The sequence below is a fragment of the Leptosomus discolor genome, chromosome 4, assembly GCF_034619465.1.
Source record: "Leptosomus discolor isolate bLepDis1 chromosome 4, bLepDis1.hap2, whole genome shotgun sequence".
NCBI classification, from domain to species: Eukaryota; Metazoa; Chordata; class Aves; order Leptosomiformes; family Leptosomidae; genus Leptosomus; species Leptosomus discolor.
The window spans coordinates 15739282-15759281 of NC_141394.1; the positions used below are offsets into that span (position 1 = coordinate 15739282).

General features: G+C 35.5%; 1 protein-coding gene across 3 annotated transcripts in view; it reads left to right on the forward strand.

Annotated features, from left to right (window-relative positions):
• The window catches only part of LRBA (LPS responsive beige-like anchor protein), a 421265-nt gene that overhangs the window by 319444 nt on the left and 81821 nt on the right, over positions 1 to 20000 (forward strand). For all 3 annotated transcript variants that reach the window (XM_086464075.1, XM_086464077.1, XM_086464076.1), the window contains exon 46: positions 5686 to 5838. In XM_086464075.1, coding sequence (XP_086320201.1) covers positions 5686 to 5838 — 153 coding nt within the window. The remainder of the gene's footprint in view (positions 1 to 5685; positions 5839 to 20000) is intronic.

Here is a 20000-nt window from a genome sequence, read left to right on the forward strand (position 1 = left end):
TAGATGAGATTGTCTAGCACCTTGTCCAATCCCATCTTGAAAACCTCTGGTGATGGGGGCTCTACCGTGTCCCTGGGGAGGTTGTTCCAGTGAACAATAATTCTCACTGTAACGAATTTATTTTTATATCAAGATGAATTCTTCTATATACTTCCAGTGTGCTGCTGTGCCAGCCTTGGTGCTGGTGTGTGTGCTGTCCATCCTTAGTGCGGGAGGGGAATAATGGTCAGAAAGTGCTGGTGGGAATGGATTTCTCTCTCCCTGAGGTAAAAGCTGCTCCTACACATTGATACGTGTAAAAAGGGGCAACTATTGCTTGTATTCACTCTGAATGGGACGAGAAATGGGCTGTAGCTGCAGCAAAAGCACACAGTAGGAATTAGGAGGACCTTCTAGTGGTGTGAAAACTAGAAATTTCTAGGTTTCCCATCACTGAAGATTTTAAAAGAACAAGGCAGAGAAACATCTTGCAAGAATACCTGATTATTATTGTCTATGAATGGAAAGGTGGACAAGGTGACCTTTCAAGGTTTCATCCAGACCTTTTTATGACTCAGAATAGCCCTTTTCACCCCCAGTTAATTTAAAAAACAATGATGAAAGGAATGTAGTTCTATATACAACTTTTTTCCTCTTTCTCTGTCAAATTAACCTGAACTATCTATTACATAGCATGTAAATATAGTCAATAAATTCCATTGCATAATTTTACATATATCCTCAGTAAAAAGGAAAATAATTTTGTGTCTGTATGATCCATGTAGCGACTAACAGGATTTAGAGTGCTTTAAAGATGTATTTAGTAATGCAATAAAGTACTGACTTAATAAAATCTACTTATCAATCAATAATGAAGCAACTACTAATTATGATTATCATATTTCATTAATCTACTAAATAAACATCTGGGGTTTTATTGTTTTCTTTGCTTAGCTGTAAATTACTGAAGATTTTAATGTTTTTCTTAAACTACGAAATACTTGAAATATAATCTCTTAGAACTTTTAACAGGATGATTAGACATTGAGAAATTAATTTCTTCATTAATTCTTCAATAATTCTTCTTCAATCTGCTGAAGTACTTTTCTTACAAGTTGGGAGAATTTCAAGCAATGTCTTGAGGCAATTTCTTAGGTTGGTGAGAAATAGCACACATACAGCAGATGGAGGGAAACTCATGGGTACTTAGAAATTATACTTTCCCACAGTCATGCAGATTGCATTGAAATGTGATGAAAAAGTGAAATTTGAATTAATTTAGTATATTAGTATATATTTTTTGAATGCTGTTTAAGTCCCCTAACAGAGGGAAAAAAGTGTGGCAATATGAGTAAAACCCTAGACTTCTAATATGCACTTTTATTATTCTGTTTGACAGGTTATATATAGGCTTAATATTGCTTAATGTGATTGTCAAATAATTTAGTTTGAAAATCTGATATCTTATAAATGTTTTAATACGGTTAGGGAATCTGTGTCACTGTTTCTAAACACCTTTGCAGATCATATAACTCTGCTTCAAAATGCGTCTGTTATTTTCTAAACAAAAGAAAAGAATAAAGTAATGTTTCATTACATTAAAGAAACAAAGTATCTTGTATAGATTTTTTTAATGCATGGTGGCAAACATGAAAATAAATTACCAGTGTTAAACTGACATTCTGTTGATATTACTTGTTTGTAAAAACCTCATTTTAGTGAAGTTTCCTTAGGAATCATTGTTTGCATGTGGTGGAAGGCAATTTTTGTTAGAGAAAAACTGTATTTTAATTACACACAGAATTTTATAAACATTTTAATAAGAATTCTGATGTGGCAAATTTTATCTTTGATTTTTTATTTAAAAAAAAAAAAACCAACACTTTGTGTTAGTTTCATGTTGATATTCACCATGAACTCCTTCATCAGTTGTAATGAAACCAAAACCATGGCAGAACGACCGAAGTATTGCTTATCATCAGGATGTCTGTCTCTATCCTGTAGAACTGGTGAATTCTAGCAGAAGAATTTCTGAAACTTATTTGCAACACAATTATGCTAAACCAAGAGATTCAACAAATCACACAGATGTTTTTGTTTTTCTATGAAATCATACAAAAAAAAAGAAATGTGGGACAATTTTACTGTTTCTGTACATGTGCTGAGTGCGTAAAATTTCAGAAGGGATTCATCAGAATTGGGAAAAGTATGAAGGCAACCAAAATGGTTGGTCAGAAGGGAAGACCTCCAGAGGGAACAAATCTGAATTGACTAGAATCCTTTAGCCTGGAAAAAGAGACCACTGAGGAAGAATGTGATGATATAGGTCTATAGTATCCAGAAGGGCATATAGAAGAGTGAATAAGGAATTAATATTTACTGGTTTTCACAATCTAGGTAGCTAGAACCATCCACTGGAGCTGTTAGGAAGCAGTTTTAGAACAGCCAAAGGAAAAACCTTTGTAGATGAAACTACAGTGTGGAACCCATGATTAATGATTTCAAAAATCAGAAGCACAGATTAGTTCAAAACCATTTAACTGTAAGAAGCTGAGAGAATATCTGTGAAAAGACTGTATTTGCCCTGTGTTAGTCTTCCAGTCCTTGTAACTAGTCCTTGTAACTGTTCAAGGTACTAAAAGGTATTTCAGTCTGGCCCCTTGTGACTGGTCCTGCATCTTCATGTGATATTGGTGTGAAACCACAAGTAACTCCTTCCTCCTCACCTCAAAAAAACAAGAAAAAGTGCACTAATTAATCATTAATGTTTTCACGTGTCCAAAAAGTTCCATTATTAATGGAGTTACACACGTGAGCCAGCATCTGCTGTTTTAGTGTCAATCTATGCATATGATGGGAATATTTTAAGAAAAAAGGAGAAGACGCGACAGATAGAGTTGAGAAGGACTGTTACGGACTGCAGTTACCAAGTACATGAAGAATATTTGTAAACTTGATAAAAATTAAATATTTTATTATCAGATTTATTCACTGGTTCTGGGAAACACTGTTGGCCTTTAACTAATGTTGTTATTTTCACCCATATAAAGCCATTGAAAATTGGCGCTATTAAATACTGCTAGAATGGCCCAGTGTATCTGTTTGCACTCCCTTTTCCCCCGTGTAAATGCTAGCACATGGTCAAGATAAGAAAATCAGGTAATAAAGAAGCTCCTTTTGTAAAAATGTATTGTTACGGTGACAGTGAAAAATCTTTCTGAAAACTCATGTCTGGAGTAGTGTAGTAACATTTTATTAAAAGTTTCCAATAGTCAAACAAACGGAAGTTATTGATAATTTTTTAGTTTCGAGGCAGCATATTGTTTCTGTGTAATCTAATGAAAACAATGTGTGTTGTAGAAAACCAAATGTTTTCTGATCTTGAAGGAAACTAATGAATAGCTGTACAGATATATATATATAAAAAATAAAAACATCAGTAACATATGTAATGAGCTTATGTTTTAAGTATTCAGAATCATGGTGTGGTTTCATATTTGTGGTGCATGCTGCTATCGAATTAATAGTCTAGTGTCTCCGCTTTTTCTGTGTTACTTTCTGTATGTGATGACAAAAACTACAGAAACTTCAGTCTTAGAGTACTTTCTTTTTTACAAACGTTTATCCTTGCTACATTCTTGTTCCTTCACTTATCCAATTAAATAGTTTCAAATCTCTTTCTATCAAGTACTTGTCGAGCATTTGGTACAGAAGCATGTTTTTACCCTGCTTACTTAATTAAGGTGACTGTAAAGAAAACGACGTACAATTCAAAGCCAAGCAGTGTTTCACACAAGGATGGAGGTGATAATAGCTTAATTCCTGCTTGATCTTTCCTGTCTTTGCCCTGGCTACTTCGGATTGACCTTGTCCCCAATCTGATGACCTCCCTATTGCACTCAGCCATTTGGAAAGCTGCTCATGCCATAGCTGGCCCTGAGGGGCTATCTGGGAGACCGCTGATCCATTGACCCATGTCAGAAGCTCAGTCAAGACTGGGTTTCAGATCTGATCTACTGAGCTTCTGACGTAGCTACATACTACACCCACTGCAGACAAAGCCAGTGGGGCAGTCTGATTTTTTTTCTACTTCTTAAGTGGCATGCAGTTTGCACTTGCTATATGGAAGACCGATTTCACACCAGTCGTTTGCTATGAAATACACTTCCTGAAGCAATTACACGTATTGATCCTTTCTTTACAAAGGAAGTAAATTCTCTAATTTAGTGGCTCAATTTTTCTAAGTCCATCAAATTGCCAGGTTTATTGGGTGTATTTAAGTCTCAACATCAAGTTCCACAAAAAGAAAGCCTCTTTAAAATATATTAAGGGCAGAAATATGTATATTATGTCTTATAGGCTGTTTCTATAAAGTGTTATGCCGGGACTTCACAGACATTTATAAAAGTGTGTAAACAAGGTTCTAATCACATTAACTTAGATACGTTTATATATATCCTAGTGCATATTTTACAAAATAAATGACAACATATGAAGTTGCATCTCTCTTTCCAAAACAGGGAAACATTCCACTTACCCAGGAGAAAATCCTTATGGTTTTGAGCTTAATTTTGCTTCCTAGCATGTTGTGTTCAATTCTGCACTAGAATGTACCATTTTCCGGTTTAAAAAAAATATTTGTTTAGCCATTAATATTACTTTGTTTTTCTCATAAGACTTGGAAATTACAATTCTTTTGCTTTATATGCTTGCATTTTTTTCCTCAGCCATGTTTAGCATAGCAGGCTCTGCCTGCAGAAGTGCCAGGGCAGCCAGCCATGGAGGTGTTAAATGCCGTGTTCCAGTCTTGTTCAGCCCAGGCCTATAGAGCACACTTATTTAACGCGGTGAAGATCCCGACAAGGAATTTAGTGCATACACAGACCTTGAAACCATGTGAAATTCCTTCCTTTTTTCCTCATTCGTGTGCGTGTGTGTATATGTGTGTGTGTGTGTGAAATTATGCATGATTCTTCCCTGTAATTATCAACTGGACACGTAATTGAGTTAATGACCTTTCCATGAGAGAAAAATATTGACGTGATTCAGCTTTGACTGTGTGAGATTTTTTCTGAACATGTGGTATAACTCCAGGTATTTTAGAATTTGCAAAAAAATTATTTCTGGGCATTGAACTATCTTAGATAATAGCCTAAACATTAAGTTCTTAGACTCTTTATGTTAGAGAGAATAAGAACATAACTGGGTTTTACACCTTTGTAATTAATATATATGGCGCTACTTTCACCCAAATGGTAGACTGACATTTGTGCATTAGTACTTTAAAATGTGGAAGTGGATTAAAATGTGAAACAAGCAGTTTTCCCCAGCTTCTTAACATCCTTGGTTGTCTGTTGCTTTCCACTAAATATTATGTGTACCATGTGATGTTCATTAGTTTTTTTAAGTTTCTCTGTGCATAATATGGAATCAAAACTGATGTTCTGACTTTTTTGTTTTAGAGCCTGTTGTGTCTTAGTTCTTTGTCGGGTTAAAAGCATTATAAGGATTTATCATATCTAAAGGTTTAAATTTTAGAAAGTATGAAAGAAGGGATTTCCCCCTTCTAGGAGAGGAGGGATGTCTGTGGGAGGATTTTGTATGTTCTCTTTGCCTAATGCCATTCTAATAATTATTATTTTAACATGACAAAGTGCACCCTCTGACAGAATTTATAACACAGCATTGTTTTTCATTTATCTACAGGAATTGATTCCTGAATTCTATTACCTCCCAGAGATATTTGTCAACAGCAACAATTACAATCTGGGAGTGATGGATGATGGAACAGTTGTGTCTGATGTTGAACTTCCACCATGGGCCAAAACCCCAGAAGAATTTGTTCGCATAAACAGACTGGTAAGATGGCTATCTTCTATTGTCTGTCAAGTAACATTTGTCTTGCAAGATTCTTCTGAAATGGTTTGGATCTTTGCTTGCAATATATAGCTGTTTATAGTAGGACTATGACGAAAAAATCTGAAGAAATATTAGATTTACAAGTTTAGGAAGAAAAAAAGGCATATAGTGTTGCTCATTCTTTAAAATTGCTCAAAAAAGTTTGAGTGTGGTCTAAATACACATTATCCCATTTGCCAGCTCTTGTGGTCTAAAGAGCTAATAAAATCATTGCTTGACAGTAGACTTGAAAAGGCTTCTTTAATCATAGAAACATTTGTGAGTCTGATTACTTAAATGTAATTTTAGGGTTTTTTAATTTCAGTATCCATTTAACTCCAAAGATCAGTGAATGCCTCAGGAAAAAGGCTGCATTTTAAATCTTCTGCTGCCTCTTCCATTTATTCCATTAAATTGATTTTTTCAGAGCATTTTTTACAGGAAAATAAAACTGAATTCTCCTTTGCCTGCTTCATTCCCCAAACTTGTATTACTGTTCTCTTCCCTGTATTGGGAAATTCTGTTGTTAGCACTGCCTGTCTTCACTATGCCCTCCAGGTACTGTGATGAATTACAGAATAGCTGTTACAGTATCATTGTTGGTGTTTCAGCACATTCTCAAAGCTATTACGTTAGGCTTTTCTCAAAATGAAAGGATTCTGCATCAGTGGCACTCTAAACTAAACAAATTAGAGAAGCTTTTTTTTAAGGAATCGTGAAAAAGGAGGCTGCAGTTTTCATGTGGTAACTGGGAAATACTGAATTAAGCCATGGAAACTCTCAAAACTTTTCAGATACCAGGCTCAGACTTGATAACATCCTGATATTCCCAAGTTAGAAACTGGGAATTGAAAAAGTTCTGTTGTTGGCAGAACATCAGACCGTATATTCATAAAATTGCAGAACAGAAGAAATCTGTGATTTATAAGTTATCTGAATGCTTTACTCTGCAGTTTTACTGGTGACATGATATCACAGTCTTCAGAAATGTTATTTGGCCTAGATTTCTGCAGACAGTTGTAGGGCGCACCATAATAATCACAAATTATGTTAGGTGAATTTAGCGTTTTGCTTCAGAAGTATGTGCAAATTTTATTTAAACAAGGTATGAAATACACTAACATTTAGCAGGACTACTTGGCAAACCATATTCACACACAACTTTTGATCTTACAGTTGTGCTGATAGGTAATAGGTTAGGGAGGTGGCCTTGACACCTTTTTTGAGCTTGGCGTGCATTGGTGATTCAGGATAACTTGAGAAATTAAAACCTGTATTCTTAAGCAGACTTGTCAAAGGCAGCCTGTGACCTTGATCTCTCACAACTGTGGCGTTTTAGCTTTTGCATAATATATTACTCTCATTCTATTAATACCGTATCTGGCTTTCCCGACTGTGAAGTTAGTCTCCATCTCCTGCTTCCTCTTCTTCTAAGATTTTAGGTCTTAATTTTCTTTTTTTTCATTTCTTGCCTTGATGCCAGGTTTTTCTCACCCTGACCTCTCTGTACGCTCTGACCTACCCTTCCCGCATCCTTCCATCAGTTTCCAAAGCATTTACTGCCAGTGTCTGCCTTTCTTACAGCTCTCTGGTATCTCTCACTTGTGCTATATTCTCAAGATGAAGTGCTTCATCAGCAGGAAGCAGCTGCTCTTCGATTATTACTGTTAAACTCTTGGGCACAAAATGTAAAATCCCTTTAAAGTCTTCTCTTAGAAAGTAGTGATCTCATTCCATATTCCAAATGTATTTTTTTCTTTTTATGTACAATCTGTAATAAGCGCATCTTTATTTTGTTAAATCCTGAAAAAATGCAGAACACTCTAGAATGAGGGAAGTGCTGATTACATATCCAAAACTTTCATTTCAAGAAACAGTAATATGAAAACAGCAGAGTGTTAACTTTTATATATTGGAATGATGAAGATTAAAATTACTTTGTCATTTCCTTAATTTCACTCAGCATTTCTTAGGAAACTGAAATATTATATTTATTATCTAAATATAATTACTGTTTCCTTCTCATGTATGTTTTTCCCCCAAGTGATTATTCATTAGTGATTGTTACTTTTGAAACTATTTGATCAAGCAGACTTTGCTATTAGTCTGCTTGGCTTCATAACTTCTTCTGTGAAAGTAGAACTTGCAGTACCACTTGTCAAATGGCCTTTTGAAATAACATGCAAAAGTTGCTGTGAATTAGAGTTTTTTAAAACAAAACTTTACAGGAACATGCAATTTTCAAGTATCGTGTAATTGGACAGAACAGAATATTTTAAGGGTTAAGTTAATTACAAAAGGAAGAAATTGACCGAGTGATGGTATGTTAAAGTGTGTCGGACATCATCCCTTTTGGTGACACTGTAGGTCCCTGATACTGTTGCTGTTAGTGCTGGTACGGATGTTGCCCTCTATAATCTGCTGTTTTTGCAGTGGAATAAAACAGAAAATTACATGCAAATATTAAATTGCTTTTTCTTGTTAATACTTAGTGGATTGGACACCATCGGCATTGTTTTATTTTTAAGTAGAATAGCTGTGTTTAGGAAGAATGCTTAAAGCTCAGTTCCTCACAAGTACTGTCAAAAAAGCTTGCTACAGTGTGGCATGGGCTGATTCATTTAGTTAATATTTCCTTACTGCTTCCTAGTTCAGGCAAAATAATGATTTTAGCATTTTAAGTACTCATTTTGTAAGCTATCACACATAGATATTTTTTCCCTTCGCATTTCAGTTTATGTCTTTAAGTCCACAGATCTTATACAAAGATTGGAGCTCATGAAATGCATACTACTTTGATCTGTGACCTTTTTGTGGTGCTAATCGGGTTCCTGATATCATTATACCTTGCTCATTAATCATATTTCCTGCAGCCCGTCAGCCAGCCAGACAGCCCAAGCCCCTGTTTGCAGCCTTCTGTTGGCAGGTTTCTGCTTTTCCAGATTATTACAGTGTGATACTTTGGCTTCTCATAACCAGACCCACATCAAGCTGTGTGCTACAATTAAAGTCAGATGGTCCTCAGGTTGAACAGGGATATACTGTTGCAGCTGTCTGTCTTTCTGGAACAGACTAGCACGGGGAACAGATGATATGTAGGACAGTGCATAATAACAGCTTGTACAGTACTGGGTCAATAGCAGGGGTTCAGAACATTAATTGACAGACTGATAGCTGATTTAAAATTGATTCCCAACCTATTTTTAATTCTATAAAGTACGTATTTTAATTGAAATAGATCATTGCATGTCCTCTGTGTTTGCTCTGAGAGAAAATGCAGGATGGTGTCTAATTAAAACTGGGTTTTGATTGATGGAATGTCATGATGAGCTAAATGATAGCATTGGGATGTCATTCTAAGCAATACAAGAAAGTGTAAAATGCATGTATTGCTTCTGCATGTAGTTGGTACTTTGTATTAGTTTGTGATAGCACAATATTTTATAATAGCACAAATCAATGGTGGTGGGTAGAATATTATTCTCTGAGACAGTCTACAGTTTGATGGAAAAGTGACTGGGTTTTTACCATTCTGAAACCTTATTACATACCTCTAAAGCTCTGTATTCTATTTAGCACCATAGAATAACTGCTGAGATATCTGAAAATATTTTTCATTTAACACAGATGCAGTTGACAATAATTGTGTTATTGTAGAATTCCATCACTTTATATATATGTGTGTGTGTGTAATAAGAATGATAGCATTAGAGTAATAAAAGTAAAAAACGCACAAACTTTTAAATGAGATGAAATTGTAATTCCTCCCCCCAACAGAACAGAAAAATCCAAACTGCAGCATACAATTGCATCCTTACTTCATTATTTCAAAGTTATGATATCTTTAGGTCATTAGTATGTGAGCAAAGGGGAGAACGTTAACTTGATCTGGTATCTGATAAAAACAAAATAGCCAACAATTTTTTTGGTCTGTCATGCTTCTAAGATTCTTATAGGAAAAAGAAACGGGAAGTAAACTGGGGAGGAAAGAGTATAAAGAGATAGATGTTCACGTGTTGTTTGGATACTGAAATCTTAAACAAAAACTATAGCAGTAGTTGTCAGACACTGAAAAAGACATATCCTTTTAAACTGGGGTCTTTTATTCAGTCTGAGTTACATTAGCTGCTTCCCTTTAGAATAGTTTTCTGTTTTGAAATTTAAATTCACTTGTTGAAGTTAGTGATAATTACCCCATTACAGCTGATAGAAATTTTAAATGTCCTTCTTGTCATGCATGACAAAGTAGATATTCACAACGACCAGGTGTAACCCCAGGAAAAGTCCCATATATCCCGCTGATAGTTAGGAATAGCTAAAAGTCCCAACAAGGCAGTTCTATTTATTCTAAATAGTAAAGTGGTCTATTTTGTTCTGTTATTGAAGGTTGGATGTCTGAATAGGTAAGAAATAATTTTAAACCATTAATCAACTGATAATAAGTAAATTTCACACAGCTTTGAGCCTCAGCTTTTTGAAAATTAGATTGCTTCGATGATAATAAAGTTGTTAAGTTCTGTCAAGACAGGTTTCCACAATACATCTCAATTTCAGTATTTTAGTGCTTTATTGCAGAGTTAGTCCTTTCACGATTAATGATTTATCCATTTGATTCAATGCTGGGGAAAATGCAAGACGAATTAGGAAAGTGATGAGATTATTGTTCTGGATTGAAAGTTTTGAACTCCAGTTTTCAGATAATTGAAAATGTAGTGATTGGAAGCTAAGACACATTCTGAAACAAATTAAATACTTAAGTACATAAAGGTACTATACACAAACTTTATCCTGGCACAGTAAGTAGAATGGAGAGGAAGGGTAGACCAACCATTCACCCTGATACAAATTTTAGTGGAGCAAAATGAATCAGTATTAAGAACCACCAGTTGGTAAGAAAGATCTACAATGAGAATTAGAGGACCTTCACTGGTCGATACGGTGCATTACTTTTTAGCACAGGCTACTCCACCTTACACCAGAAAACACTGAAAAAGCAACATTCCCTGCCAACTAACACACTGACAATACTCAGAGCTGCAGTTTTTGTGAGTCTTCACTCTCTCCTATCCATGAAAAGTGAACGGATGAAAAAAACAAAAGTTGTTTTCAAGAATCTTATGCCACTTTCAATCTGTTAAAACTATTGCTATTAGTCAAGTAAAGATATTGAAGCAGCAGTTAAGGCAGAGCCTGTAACTTGGAATGTACTGGATTTTTTGTATTATTTTGGAAAAATCTCTCCATGGTATTTTTTCTGGTTTCACAGCTGTGTCTTTACAAAGATGTTACAACAAGTGCTGTAGAAAATCATGTGGATAGGAACTGTATGAATTAAGGGTTACAAGTGCAGATTGCTAGTAACAGATTGCTAGGTTATTAGTCATGTATTGCTGGTAATAGGTTACTTGTTAAATATGTTAAAAACATTAGAGAGCAGGAAAAAGGCTAAAATGAAAACCAGGTTAACTAGCATCATCAGAGTTGTTACCTGTGCAGCACCTACTTTGAAATTCTAGTTTAAGCAGGATTGGATGTAGTCTTAAAAAGCTAAAATGCAGATTGGTCCCTGTACACCGCGTGATGAAGATGCTTCTGGGAATCCGATGTAATCTGAGACGTTTACAGAATTTGAGCGTAGGGTAGAGGAGAAGGGAAATCATAGCTCTGTGAACGTTTCATTCAACTTGGGCTCTTCTGGATAGTTCTGTTGGCACGTTAGATAACTGTTCATCTAAAAGAGAGGTGATGGATCGTGGTGAAAAAGAAGAGTTTTGATACCAGTTCTTTTAAACTCTTCACTTCATAAAATATATATGCAATTGAAGTGTTACTTCCATTTGTATTTCTGATGTTTGGTGATTTCTTTTGTCTTTTCTTTGGAAATTATAATTATATACAATATAAGTTTTATACAATATCCTGTGAAAGGATGATGACTATTAACTCTACAAGTTTTTAGAAAAAAAATCAGATTTTTAGAAAAAATCACTTTCCTAAATTTATAATTAAAAAAGTAAGTTGGAAAGTAATTTGTAACTTTGCTTTTCCTCACAAATACTTGTATTTCTATGCCACATGTGTGTGTAATGCATTTAAAATAGGAGTAGGTTTAAATGTAACTATCGACAACACATCTTAAAATGCTATGTTGCAGTCATTTATGTTGTTTTCAAGCTGTGACTGTGGAAAAAGGTTTGTGCAGGAGGTAAGGTTCCTTCTATCAGGCAAAAATAAACATTTCCATGTTTATGGAAGTCTCAGAAAATTAACATCAGAAACTTATAATACGCTACTATTGGAAGATGGGGTTTGGATAATATATATGATGGAATATATTGGAGAGGTGCATCTGTAGGACAAAGTTAATATATAGTAAAAAAGCAAACGTGATGATGTAAAGAAGCTTTTTTTTTTTTTTTTTCCTTTTTGATGAAAATAGTAACCTAGGTAGTGTATCATCATTTGTTAGCCAAAAGCATTGATCTCATTTATATCCAATCCAGATATGTGAACAGGAAGCGAAAGCAGAGTTTGCGAAATCTATTCTTTCCATAATAATACCTTCATTACATCTTGTTTGCGATTCTTACCATCTCTTCAAAGTCTGCATATAAAGTTACTTTATTGAAATCACAACTAAACTCTGGACTTCAAGACTGTACGCAGAATAAAATAATAAAAAAATGTCCACACATGCTTGCATTTAAATAATTTCTGAAAGTGTGATAGACGCCAATCTTCCTGAATAAAAAAAGCTTAAGGGAATCATGGAATGTGATTTCCTGAGCAGCCTGTCTGTCTTTGGTATTGTGGAAAAAAGTAATTAAAGAAGCTGGGATCAAAATTTGACAATCTTCATAATTCAGACAACTCAAGGTATTAATTAATTTAGAATAATTCTCATATTTTTGAAAAACCTATCTAAAAAATAGTTTAAATTACTTGGTAATTATTATGACACTACACAGTTATCTGTAATGCATCTGTCTTAGTGAAGTCTGAGACTAAACAAGGTGAGCAGGAGGAAAACTAGAAAGTACAAATATTTTAAATGAGAACAAAATTAAACAAAAAAGAAGTTAAGCAGTAAAAAAAGCCAGGATGGATGTAGAAGAATCAAAAGGAAACAAAGCCTAAACTAAAACTATGGACATTCAAAAGAGTGATGACAAATCCAGATTTTCTAATAGGGTAAGAGAATTTATCATAGCCAAGATAAATATTAAAACATGGAGGAGAATGATGTGCAGTTGGGAAAGATTATAAAAAGCCAAATGATAGCACAATTTGAGCATATACAGTTTAAAAATATAAAGGGAAACTAAGGTAGGTAAATTTGCTTTTATCCAAAAAAGTTGACTGGAAGCAATTTAGACAATTAAATTTGCTTTCAGCTCTTTTGTTGTTTGATGTTGTAGAACTGGTGTTTGAAAGTGAGTCCATGGAGGACATTAAAGTTATTACTGTGTGAAATGAAGTGGGAAACAATTGTGCTGGAGCCATTGCCCCATTTAACAGGTGTTCACTAAATCTGTCTGTCTTCTGTTTGTCTGTTCTCCGAATGCTGTGCCTGGGCACTCCCTGTAAACAGTATTCTGAGGGATAGTGTTGAAAATTTATTAAGAATTTTGATTAATGTGGAAAAATTGCATCACAAGCTGAGCACAGGTAAGGAAGAAAAAAAAATTGAAAGCGGTGGCAGTTTCTTATCTGATTTTTCTTACCTAAGAATTTTATAGTCTGTGATTGGAAGTTGCTTTGTAAAGAAATATTGCAACTTGTTCCTCCTGTAAGGTGAACTAATGATTCCATACAACAGGATGTACTGGTGAGAGACTGGTACGATATGGTGGTGTTGGATTTGTTTCAGTGTTGTCTGAAGTTTATTTACAGATCATATGTGAAAATAGGCTGCTAAATTTGAATTTGATGGGTAGTTTGTTCTAAATAAAGTATTTATAATACAGTCAGAATGTAGAGAAGTTTCCATCCTAAGTGTTGGAAAAGAAAGTGAGGTTTTGATAACATTTGCATATGTGGAGCTGTGGAGAAATAAACTGAGAATTTGTGGTCTTCAGCTGAAGTAGGGGAGGGGTTGAGAACACATGGCCATCTGTGCCCTACATGGAAGGATACAAAAAAAGTCAGCTGAGGCTTTGCTTTCAGTGCTTTTCCTTGGCAAGACTCCACTTTTTGAAAGCCTGGGATGAGGAACAGTAATGTTGCTAAAACCATCTGGGGTACAGAGAAAGCTTATGACATTGATATGGAGGTAGGAAAAACTCTCGTATGAGGAACAAGTTTATTCTTCCTAGAAGAGAGGAGAATAAGAAAGCATAATAAAAGCATACAATATAATGAATAGTACTGAGAAAATGCATCAGGAAATTACATTCTCTGTTTCATAACATGAGGATGTAAAGGTTTTTCATGAAATGAAAAATTAAAATTTGCTACAAGGTAATATTTTTCAAAGAATATGTAATTAGACTCAGGAACAGGAACCAGAAAGGGATTGTGGATGTTCATAGAAATAAAAAGATACCTAGTTTGTTAGGCAGTACAAAACATATAATATGAAATACAAGATCATACATTCAGTGGTTAAGACAAGCTCTAGAGGAATATATGAGAGTTTCATGAGAGAAACAGTACCCCCACCTCTTCTTGCTCTGATAAACAGAAGTATATTTTTCTTGACCACATCAGACTGATGGTGCTTTAGTCCTGTACAACAGATCTTCTGGCTTTATAGAATGGAAAATCTGAAGACACAGTTCCAAAACACAGGGTACTTGCAGGGATGTAGCTAAGTCCCCCATCTCTTCTTCTGTCCCTCACCATATTTCCCCATATGTGTCTTTGTTCAGGAACAAATGCTTGGGAGGCTGTATGTTAAACCAGATCACTGAAATGATATGAAAAACCCTTGTTCTAACCTAGGTTATTATTTTAGTGACCTGATTTACAATATTGCTCTACTGGTGGTGGCGTCAGCACAAGTAATGGCGTAGTTAGCTGCAATGCGGTGCAAGTACAAACATTCCAGAGTGGAAACTTCGGAAACTATTTTCTCTGTCAAAGTTGGTGTCTCATTAAACCACAGTCAGCAGGGTGGAGTTGTACAGCTAGACAAGCTCTAGTTAGCTGCGTTTCTGACATTAGTTTTAACTATAGCAGCACAGTGCTCTGCAGGGGGTATTACACTGCTGCTTGAGGAAGTGTAGTGTCAGGATCGTGATGATTATGCGCTTTTGCAAAAGCAGTGGGTGGAAACTGATGGAAAAGGTTGCTGCACCCTAGCCCATCTGCTCAGCATCAGCCTCCTGCTAGATGTTCCCTCACATCTGCCAGTTGTTACCCTTTAATTGGAAGTTCAGGTGTAGCCCTTTTGGTTTAAGGAGAGACCAAACTATAGCCCATCCGTCAAGTAGGAGAAGGTATTTAGCAAAACAAATGCAGGCTTTTGACAATCAAGGTCATGCTCACCCACATAATAAATGTACTGGGCAGTCAGTTCCTTTGGTTAGATGGTTGGTCCACCCTTAAATAATCAAGGACTGTTTTCAGTCCTTCAGTCCTTTCCTTTTCCAGTTTCTCTTTTTGAAGCAATTCAAGCAAATGCAAATCTCTTGGGTTGTAATTTTTACTCTCAATCTTTATTAGTTAAAAGGGTGGAAATTCTGTCTGCAGGGTACCCCTTTAAGAACTTACTTGCTGATTTGTTGAACTGCATTAGTGAAATTTGTGAGGCATATAGTCAACTACAGAACCAAATCCAATAAAAGACCAGTTTTAATTTCCTTATTTCATTCTCTAATAGCTACAGATACGGTATACTCTGCAATTTAAACCAATACAATTGTTTCTCTTTTGAAGCATGAAAGTTCCCTCTGAAGTAGAGGACTATTATTAAAAACACCAGGGTTAGAATTTCTCATGCTTGTGCTTACCTGACCCTTTCCAGGTTAGTTTGACTAGTTAAGAAATGTTTTAGCTGTCTAGCTTTGTTCAGTTTGACTGAAATATGTTAGGGAGTCCTCATTTGCTAGTGTCTGTAGCAGATCTGAGGCAGAGTAGCTTTTGGCAGAGGAGAGCTTTAAGGAGCAACAGAGGGCAGGTATATCTTCCTTTAATGTAGCTACTTTGTAGGAGAATATTGGACAGTATCTCTATGGAAAGATAAAGTTTAGGTAACTTAAAGAAGGTTTGAGGACCAAGCTAGCCTAGCTTGTTTCTTTCTGAAAGTAATTTTCTTTTCTCCATCTTAAAACCCAAAGTTTCAAAATGAATCTCAAATATATTCATTATATGAAACCTATCTATCCCTCAGCATTTTTTTTCTTTTAATTCTTAAGTTTTATTTCCTGTTTGGATTTTATTTAGGTGTATTGTTAATAAAAACAGCCTGTGAAGCAAGATGTGAAGATATTAATAATAGCAAAAATGTAATTGACATTCAAATAGGTCATAAGCAGACATAATTCTGCATAGATAAAGTGACATTAAATATAATCTTGTGAGGTTCCTTGTGTTCGTCCTTGTCCAAATGGGTAGGATTTCTCTAAGCCACAGTTTAAGAAATTTTGGATCTGATCCAAGCTAGTTAGTGAGAGTTGAACTGGGCTCCTATAAACATGAAAAGTTCAGCAGCATGCAAGTAGTTTAGAGAAAGTTGATTAAAAATATTAGGAAACTCAAGTGGTTTTAGTTTTGCAATGTGTAGAATGAAAGTAACGTTGGACCTTTCATTTTTAATGTCTTTATTTTTAATTAATAAAAAAATACAACATCCTCCATTGTTTAAAGGAAAAGAAAACCAAACAAACCAAAACTTTTGTAAATTTGGGGATGTTCCAAGCAGTAAACCTAGAATAAAATAGTGCAAAGTATCCTGTTTCTAAAAATCTCTGGAAAAATACTACAAGTGTATAGCAGAAGAGTCCTTAAGGGCAGTGAAGCCTCCTAATTGTGACTGACATTATCTCTTGCCATCTGCTTTCTGAGGCAGAATAAGATCTTTGTAATGAGGATTAGGAATGGAAGATGGTGAGAGCATGCACCGAGAGCTGCTGGAGTGTTCTCTGCTTTCATAATAAATTACAGGTTTTAATAATAGATTTTTAATATATTTTGCCTAAACTAATATAAGTAAACCAAGAATTACATTTTCCTGCATATTCTGATAGGGCTATTTTATTTATAGTCAGTTAATTTATTAAACCTTTCTTTAAGATACTAAAAGCACATGAACTAGCCATACTGCAGTGGACTTGGATGTTTGCACTGTTGATATCTTCCCCCCTTCAGACTGATGCAAGCACGTCATGCAGGCACACCCTTGGGCTGTGTATACACCAGAGTTAAGCTATGATTAAAATCCATTCCAAAGCTACATACAAACATAGGTCACATCCAGAGCTTTCTTAAGCCTAGTTTAATGCTAGCATGGACAGATCCAAGCAATTCTCAGATTGTTAGCAGATTGTGTTCCTCTCTTTACACACATTTATTGGACTCCATTCCTGTTGCAGTTTGCCGTGTATGCATGAGTGGTTTAGAATAAGTTTAGAAGAGAGCAATATTCAGATTAATTCTTTCAGGTTTGGATGTTTCTCTCCCAAATATAGCAAGAAGTTCCTATTCTATTGTAACCATGGGCGACCATTCAATAGAAAATTTTGCTTTACATTGAGATGCCTCCCATGGGACATGTCATCTAAACTGATTTTAACCCATTTATAGGCCCTTGCACCCAAGGTGTAAGTAGTGTGCTGATCTGTGTTGGTTTAGCTACCACTTTATATTGTGGTTATGTAGAAGACTGCTGTGAGCTGAGCTGCACACTAGAAATGAGTAAATTCCTTGTACTCAGGGGTCAATTTTATTTCTGGCTAGATCAACACTCATGTTAGCTCAATTTAGATCTGATACTGTAAATCCTGCTGATTTTTATTTGATTTATACACCTTTCTGCCGCAGCATATATCAACATTATCTTCACCTTGGTTGAGCTGGTGATGGGCAGGCATGCTAGAGGCTCAGATAAAACTGGCTTGCAAGCTGGGCCTCACCATGGTCTGCCAGATGGCCATCTCTGTTATATGTCAGTTTTCTCGCTTCCCTAACAAGAGTAAGTCCCAATGCAGGAGGTAGGTAAGGAATGTATTCCATTGGTATTCCCTGAAGTGAGCTACAGGGTTTCTGAGAGGTGGATGCTTCTTTCTTAATCATACATCTTTGGCTGAAAGATTCCCCTTTTTCCTGATCCTTTTGTCATGAGGTTTAGAAAATGTTATGAGAAGCGAGAGAGTAAGTAAGGGAAAAAAACAACTAACAGAATTTATGTTTGCCAGGGCCTAGTTATGAACTGCAATGAAATACTACATATCAGGGTTTTCAAGTCCAAAGATTGCTTTCTGCAAAGAGGCTAGAGGAGGTGGTAGTACATGGATAGTGAAAGAGGAGCTTAGTGACAGAAAGCTGTGATACAGGCAGACAAGCAGAGAATTTCACAAGAAACTAATGAGAAACTACACTGAGGAATCAATAGTGTGGCCAGATCTGTTCAGTTCTTCTGGGGCTTTTTGCGTTACTATCTGTAAATACAAAAATGACAGGGATATGGAAGGGATTGATAAATGAAGACAGCTTTAAAGTCTCCAGTGGTTACATGGAGATCCTAATTCAGGAACCTAAAATGGAATCTATTTAATATCATCCTGAAATCTTACGCTCATATATTAGGTATGAAGTTTGTAGTGAGATCTGGTGTCAGCTAGAAGATTAACACAACTTCTTTGGTCTCCACAAAGGACTCATTCCTGAAGTATCTTCTTTTAAAAAATGTGCAATTTTTGTAACAAATAAGTATGGGAAATGTAAATGCTGCTATTAATTTTAACAAGTAAATTTTGAATATAAACCATGTCATGATGGCATAAAAAGCTTTCATTTTATTCTCAGTAAAAACCTTTATGTAATCTTAGCAACAGAATGACTGTTGCAGCCTCTTACATGTTCTATGTAATGCAAAACCACTAAAAGTGATAAACATACAGTCTTACATAGTTTAAAAACTAAAGCCACCCTGCCAAAATGTAGAATTTAATTTGTGGATCCCATGCTGTGTCATTATACGAGTAATACCTTCTGAATGCATTTACTACTAAGATGAATGTAGCCTCTTTTTCTCATTGTCCTTTAAAATTCTGGTTTGGGTTTGAAATGTTAGGATCTGTGAAATTAAAATTTTTGTTTTCAGAAGATGATTGTATTATACTTTAATATAAAATCATAGTGGACTTCATAAATGGAAAAGGTGACTGAAAGACATGGCATTTTTAATATGGTGTTTGAGAACAGAATTGCCCCTTTCACTTATCTGATCACTTCATGCATGTTAGCTTTCCATCTTTCAAGCAGTGGGGTGTAAGCAAATTTCAGGAATTTTTAATGTTCTTGGACTAGGCTGTACATTTGTGACCCAAGGATTAGTAGATAGAGGCTAATACCTCTTAATTTGGGGTCATGAATGCTTAGCGGTCATGTGCTGACCTTACAGTCATTACATGTCTGAATTCACATCATTCCGTTGTTTGCTTTGGTAGCTGAAGGGCCTTTCCACAAAGCCAGCAATAGGAAAACATTAAGAAAGTGTATTTTGGTTGTGAAGTCTTTCAGAACTGTGATTCCACACCACCTACTGCTTTGTGGTTTTTAGAGAGTTTAGAAATCAACTGCAGACTGCATAGAGACATTTTCATACATACATCGTACAACTGAAGTCGTCCTTTTTTCCCTACAGGTTTATGGAGTAAGTTCATGGACTTCAAATACTTGAAAAACAAAAACCAAACTATACGATTAGTATAAAATGGTATCCCATGGATACATTTCCCTTTAGCTTATGCCTTAACACATAGCCTCTAAATGATTGCATGCTGTTATTTTTCTGCTGGCTGTATTCAGTCTGCAAGATGAACAGGATGGATTTTTTCCTCCATACTGTTACATTTATACAGTTTCAAACTCTTATTTATTGCACAGTGTTCACACTGTGTTCTGAAAAGAGCATCATACATGGCCTTTTCTTTAATATTCACTCTATAGTATCTGAATCA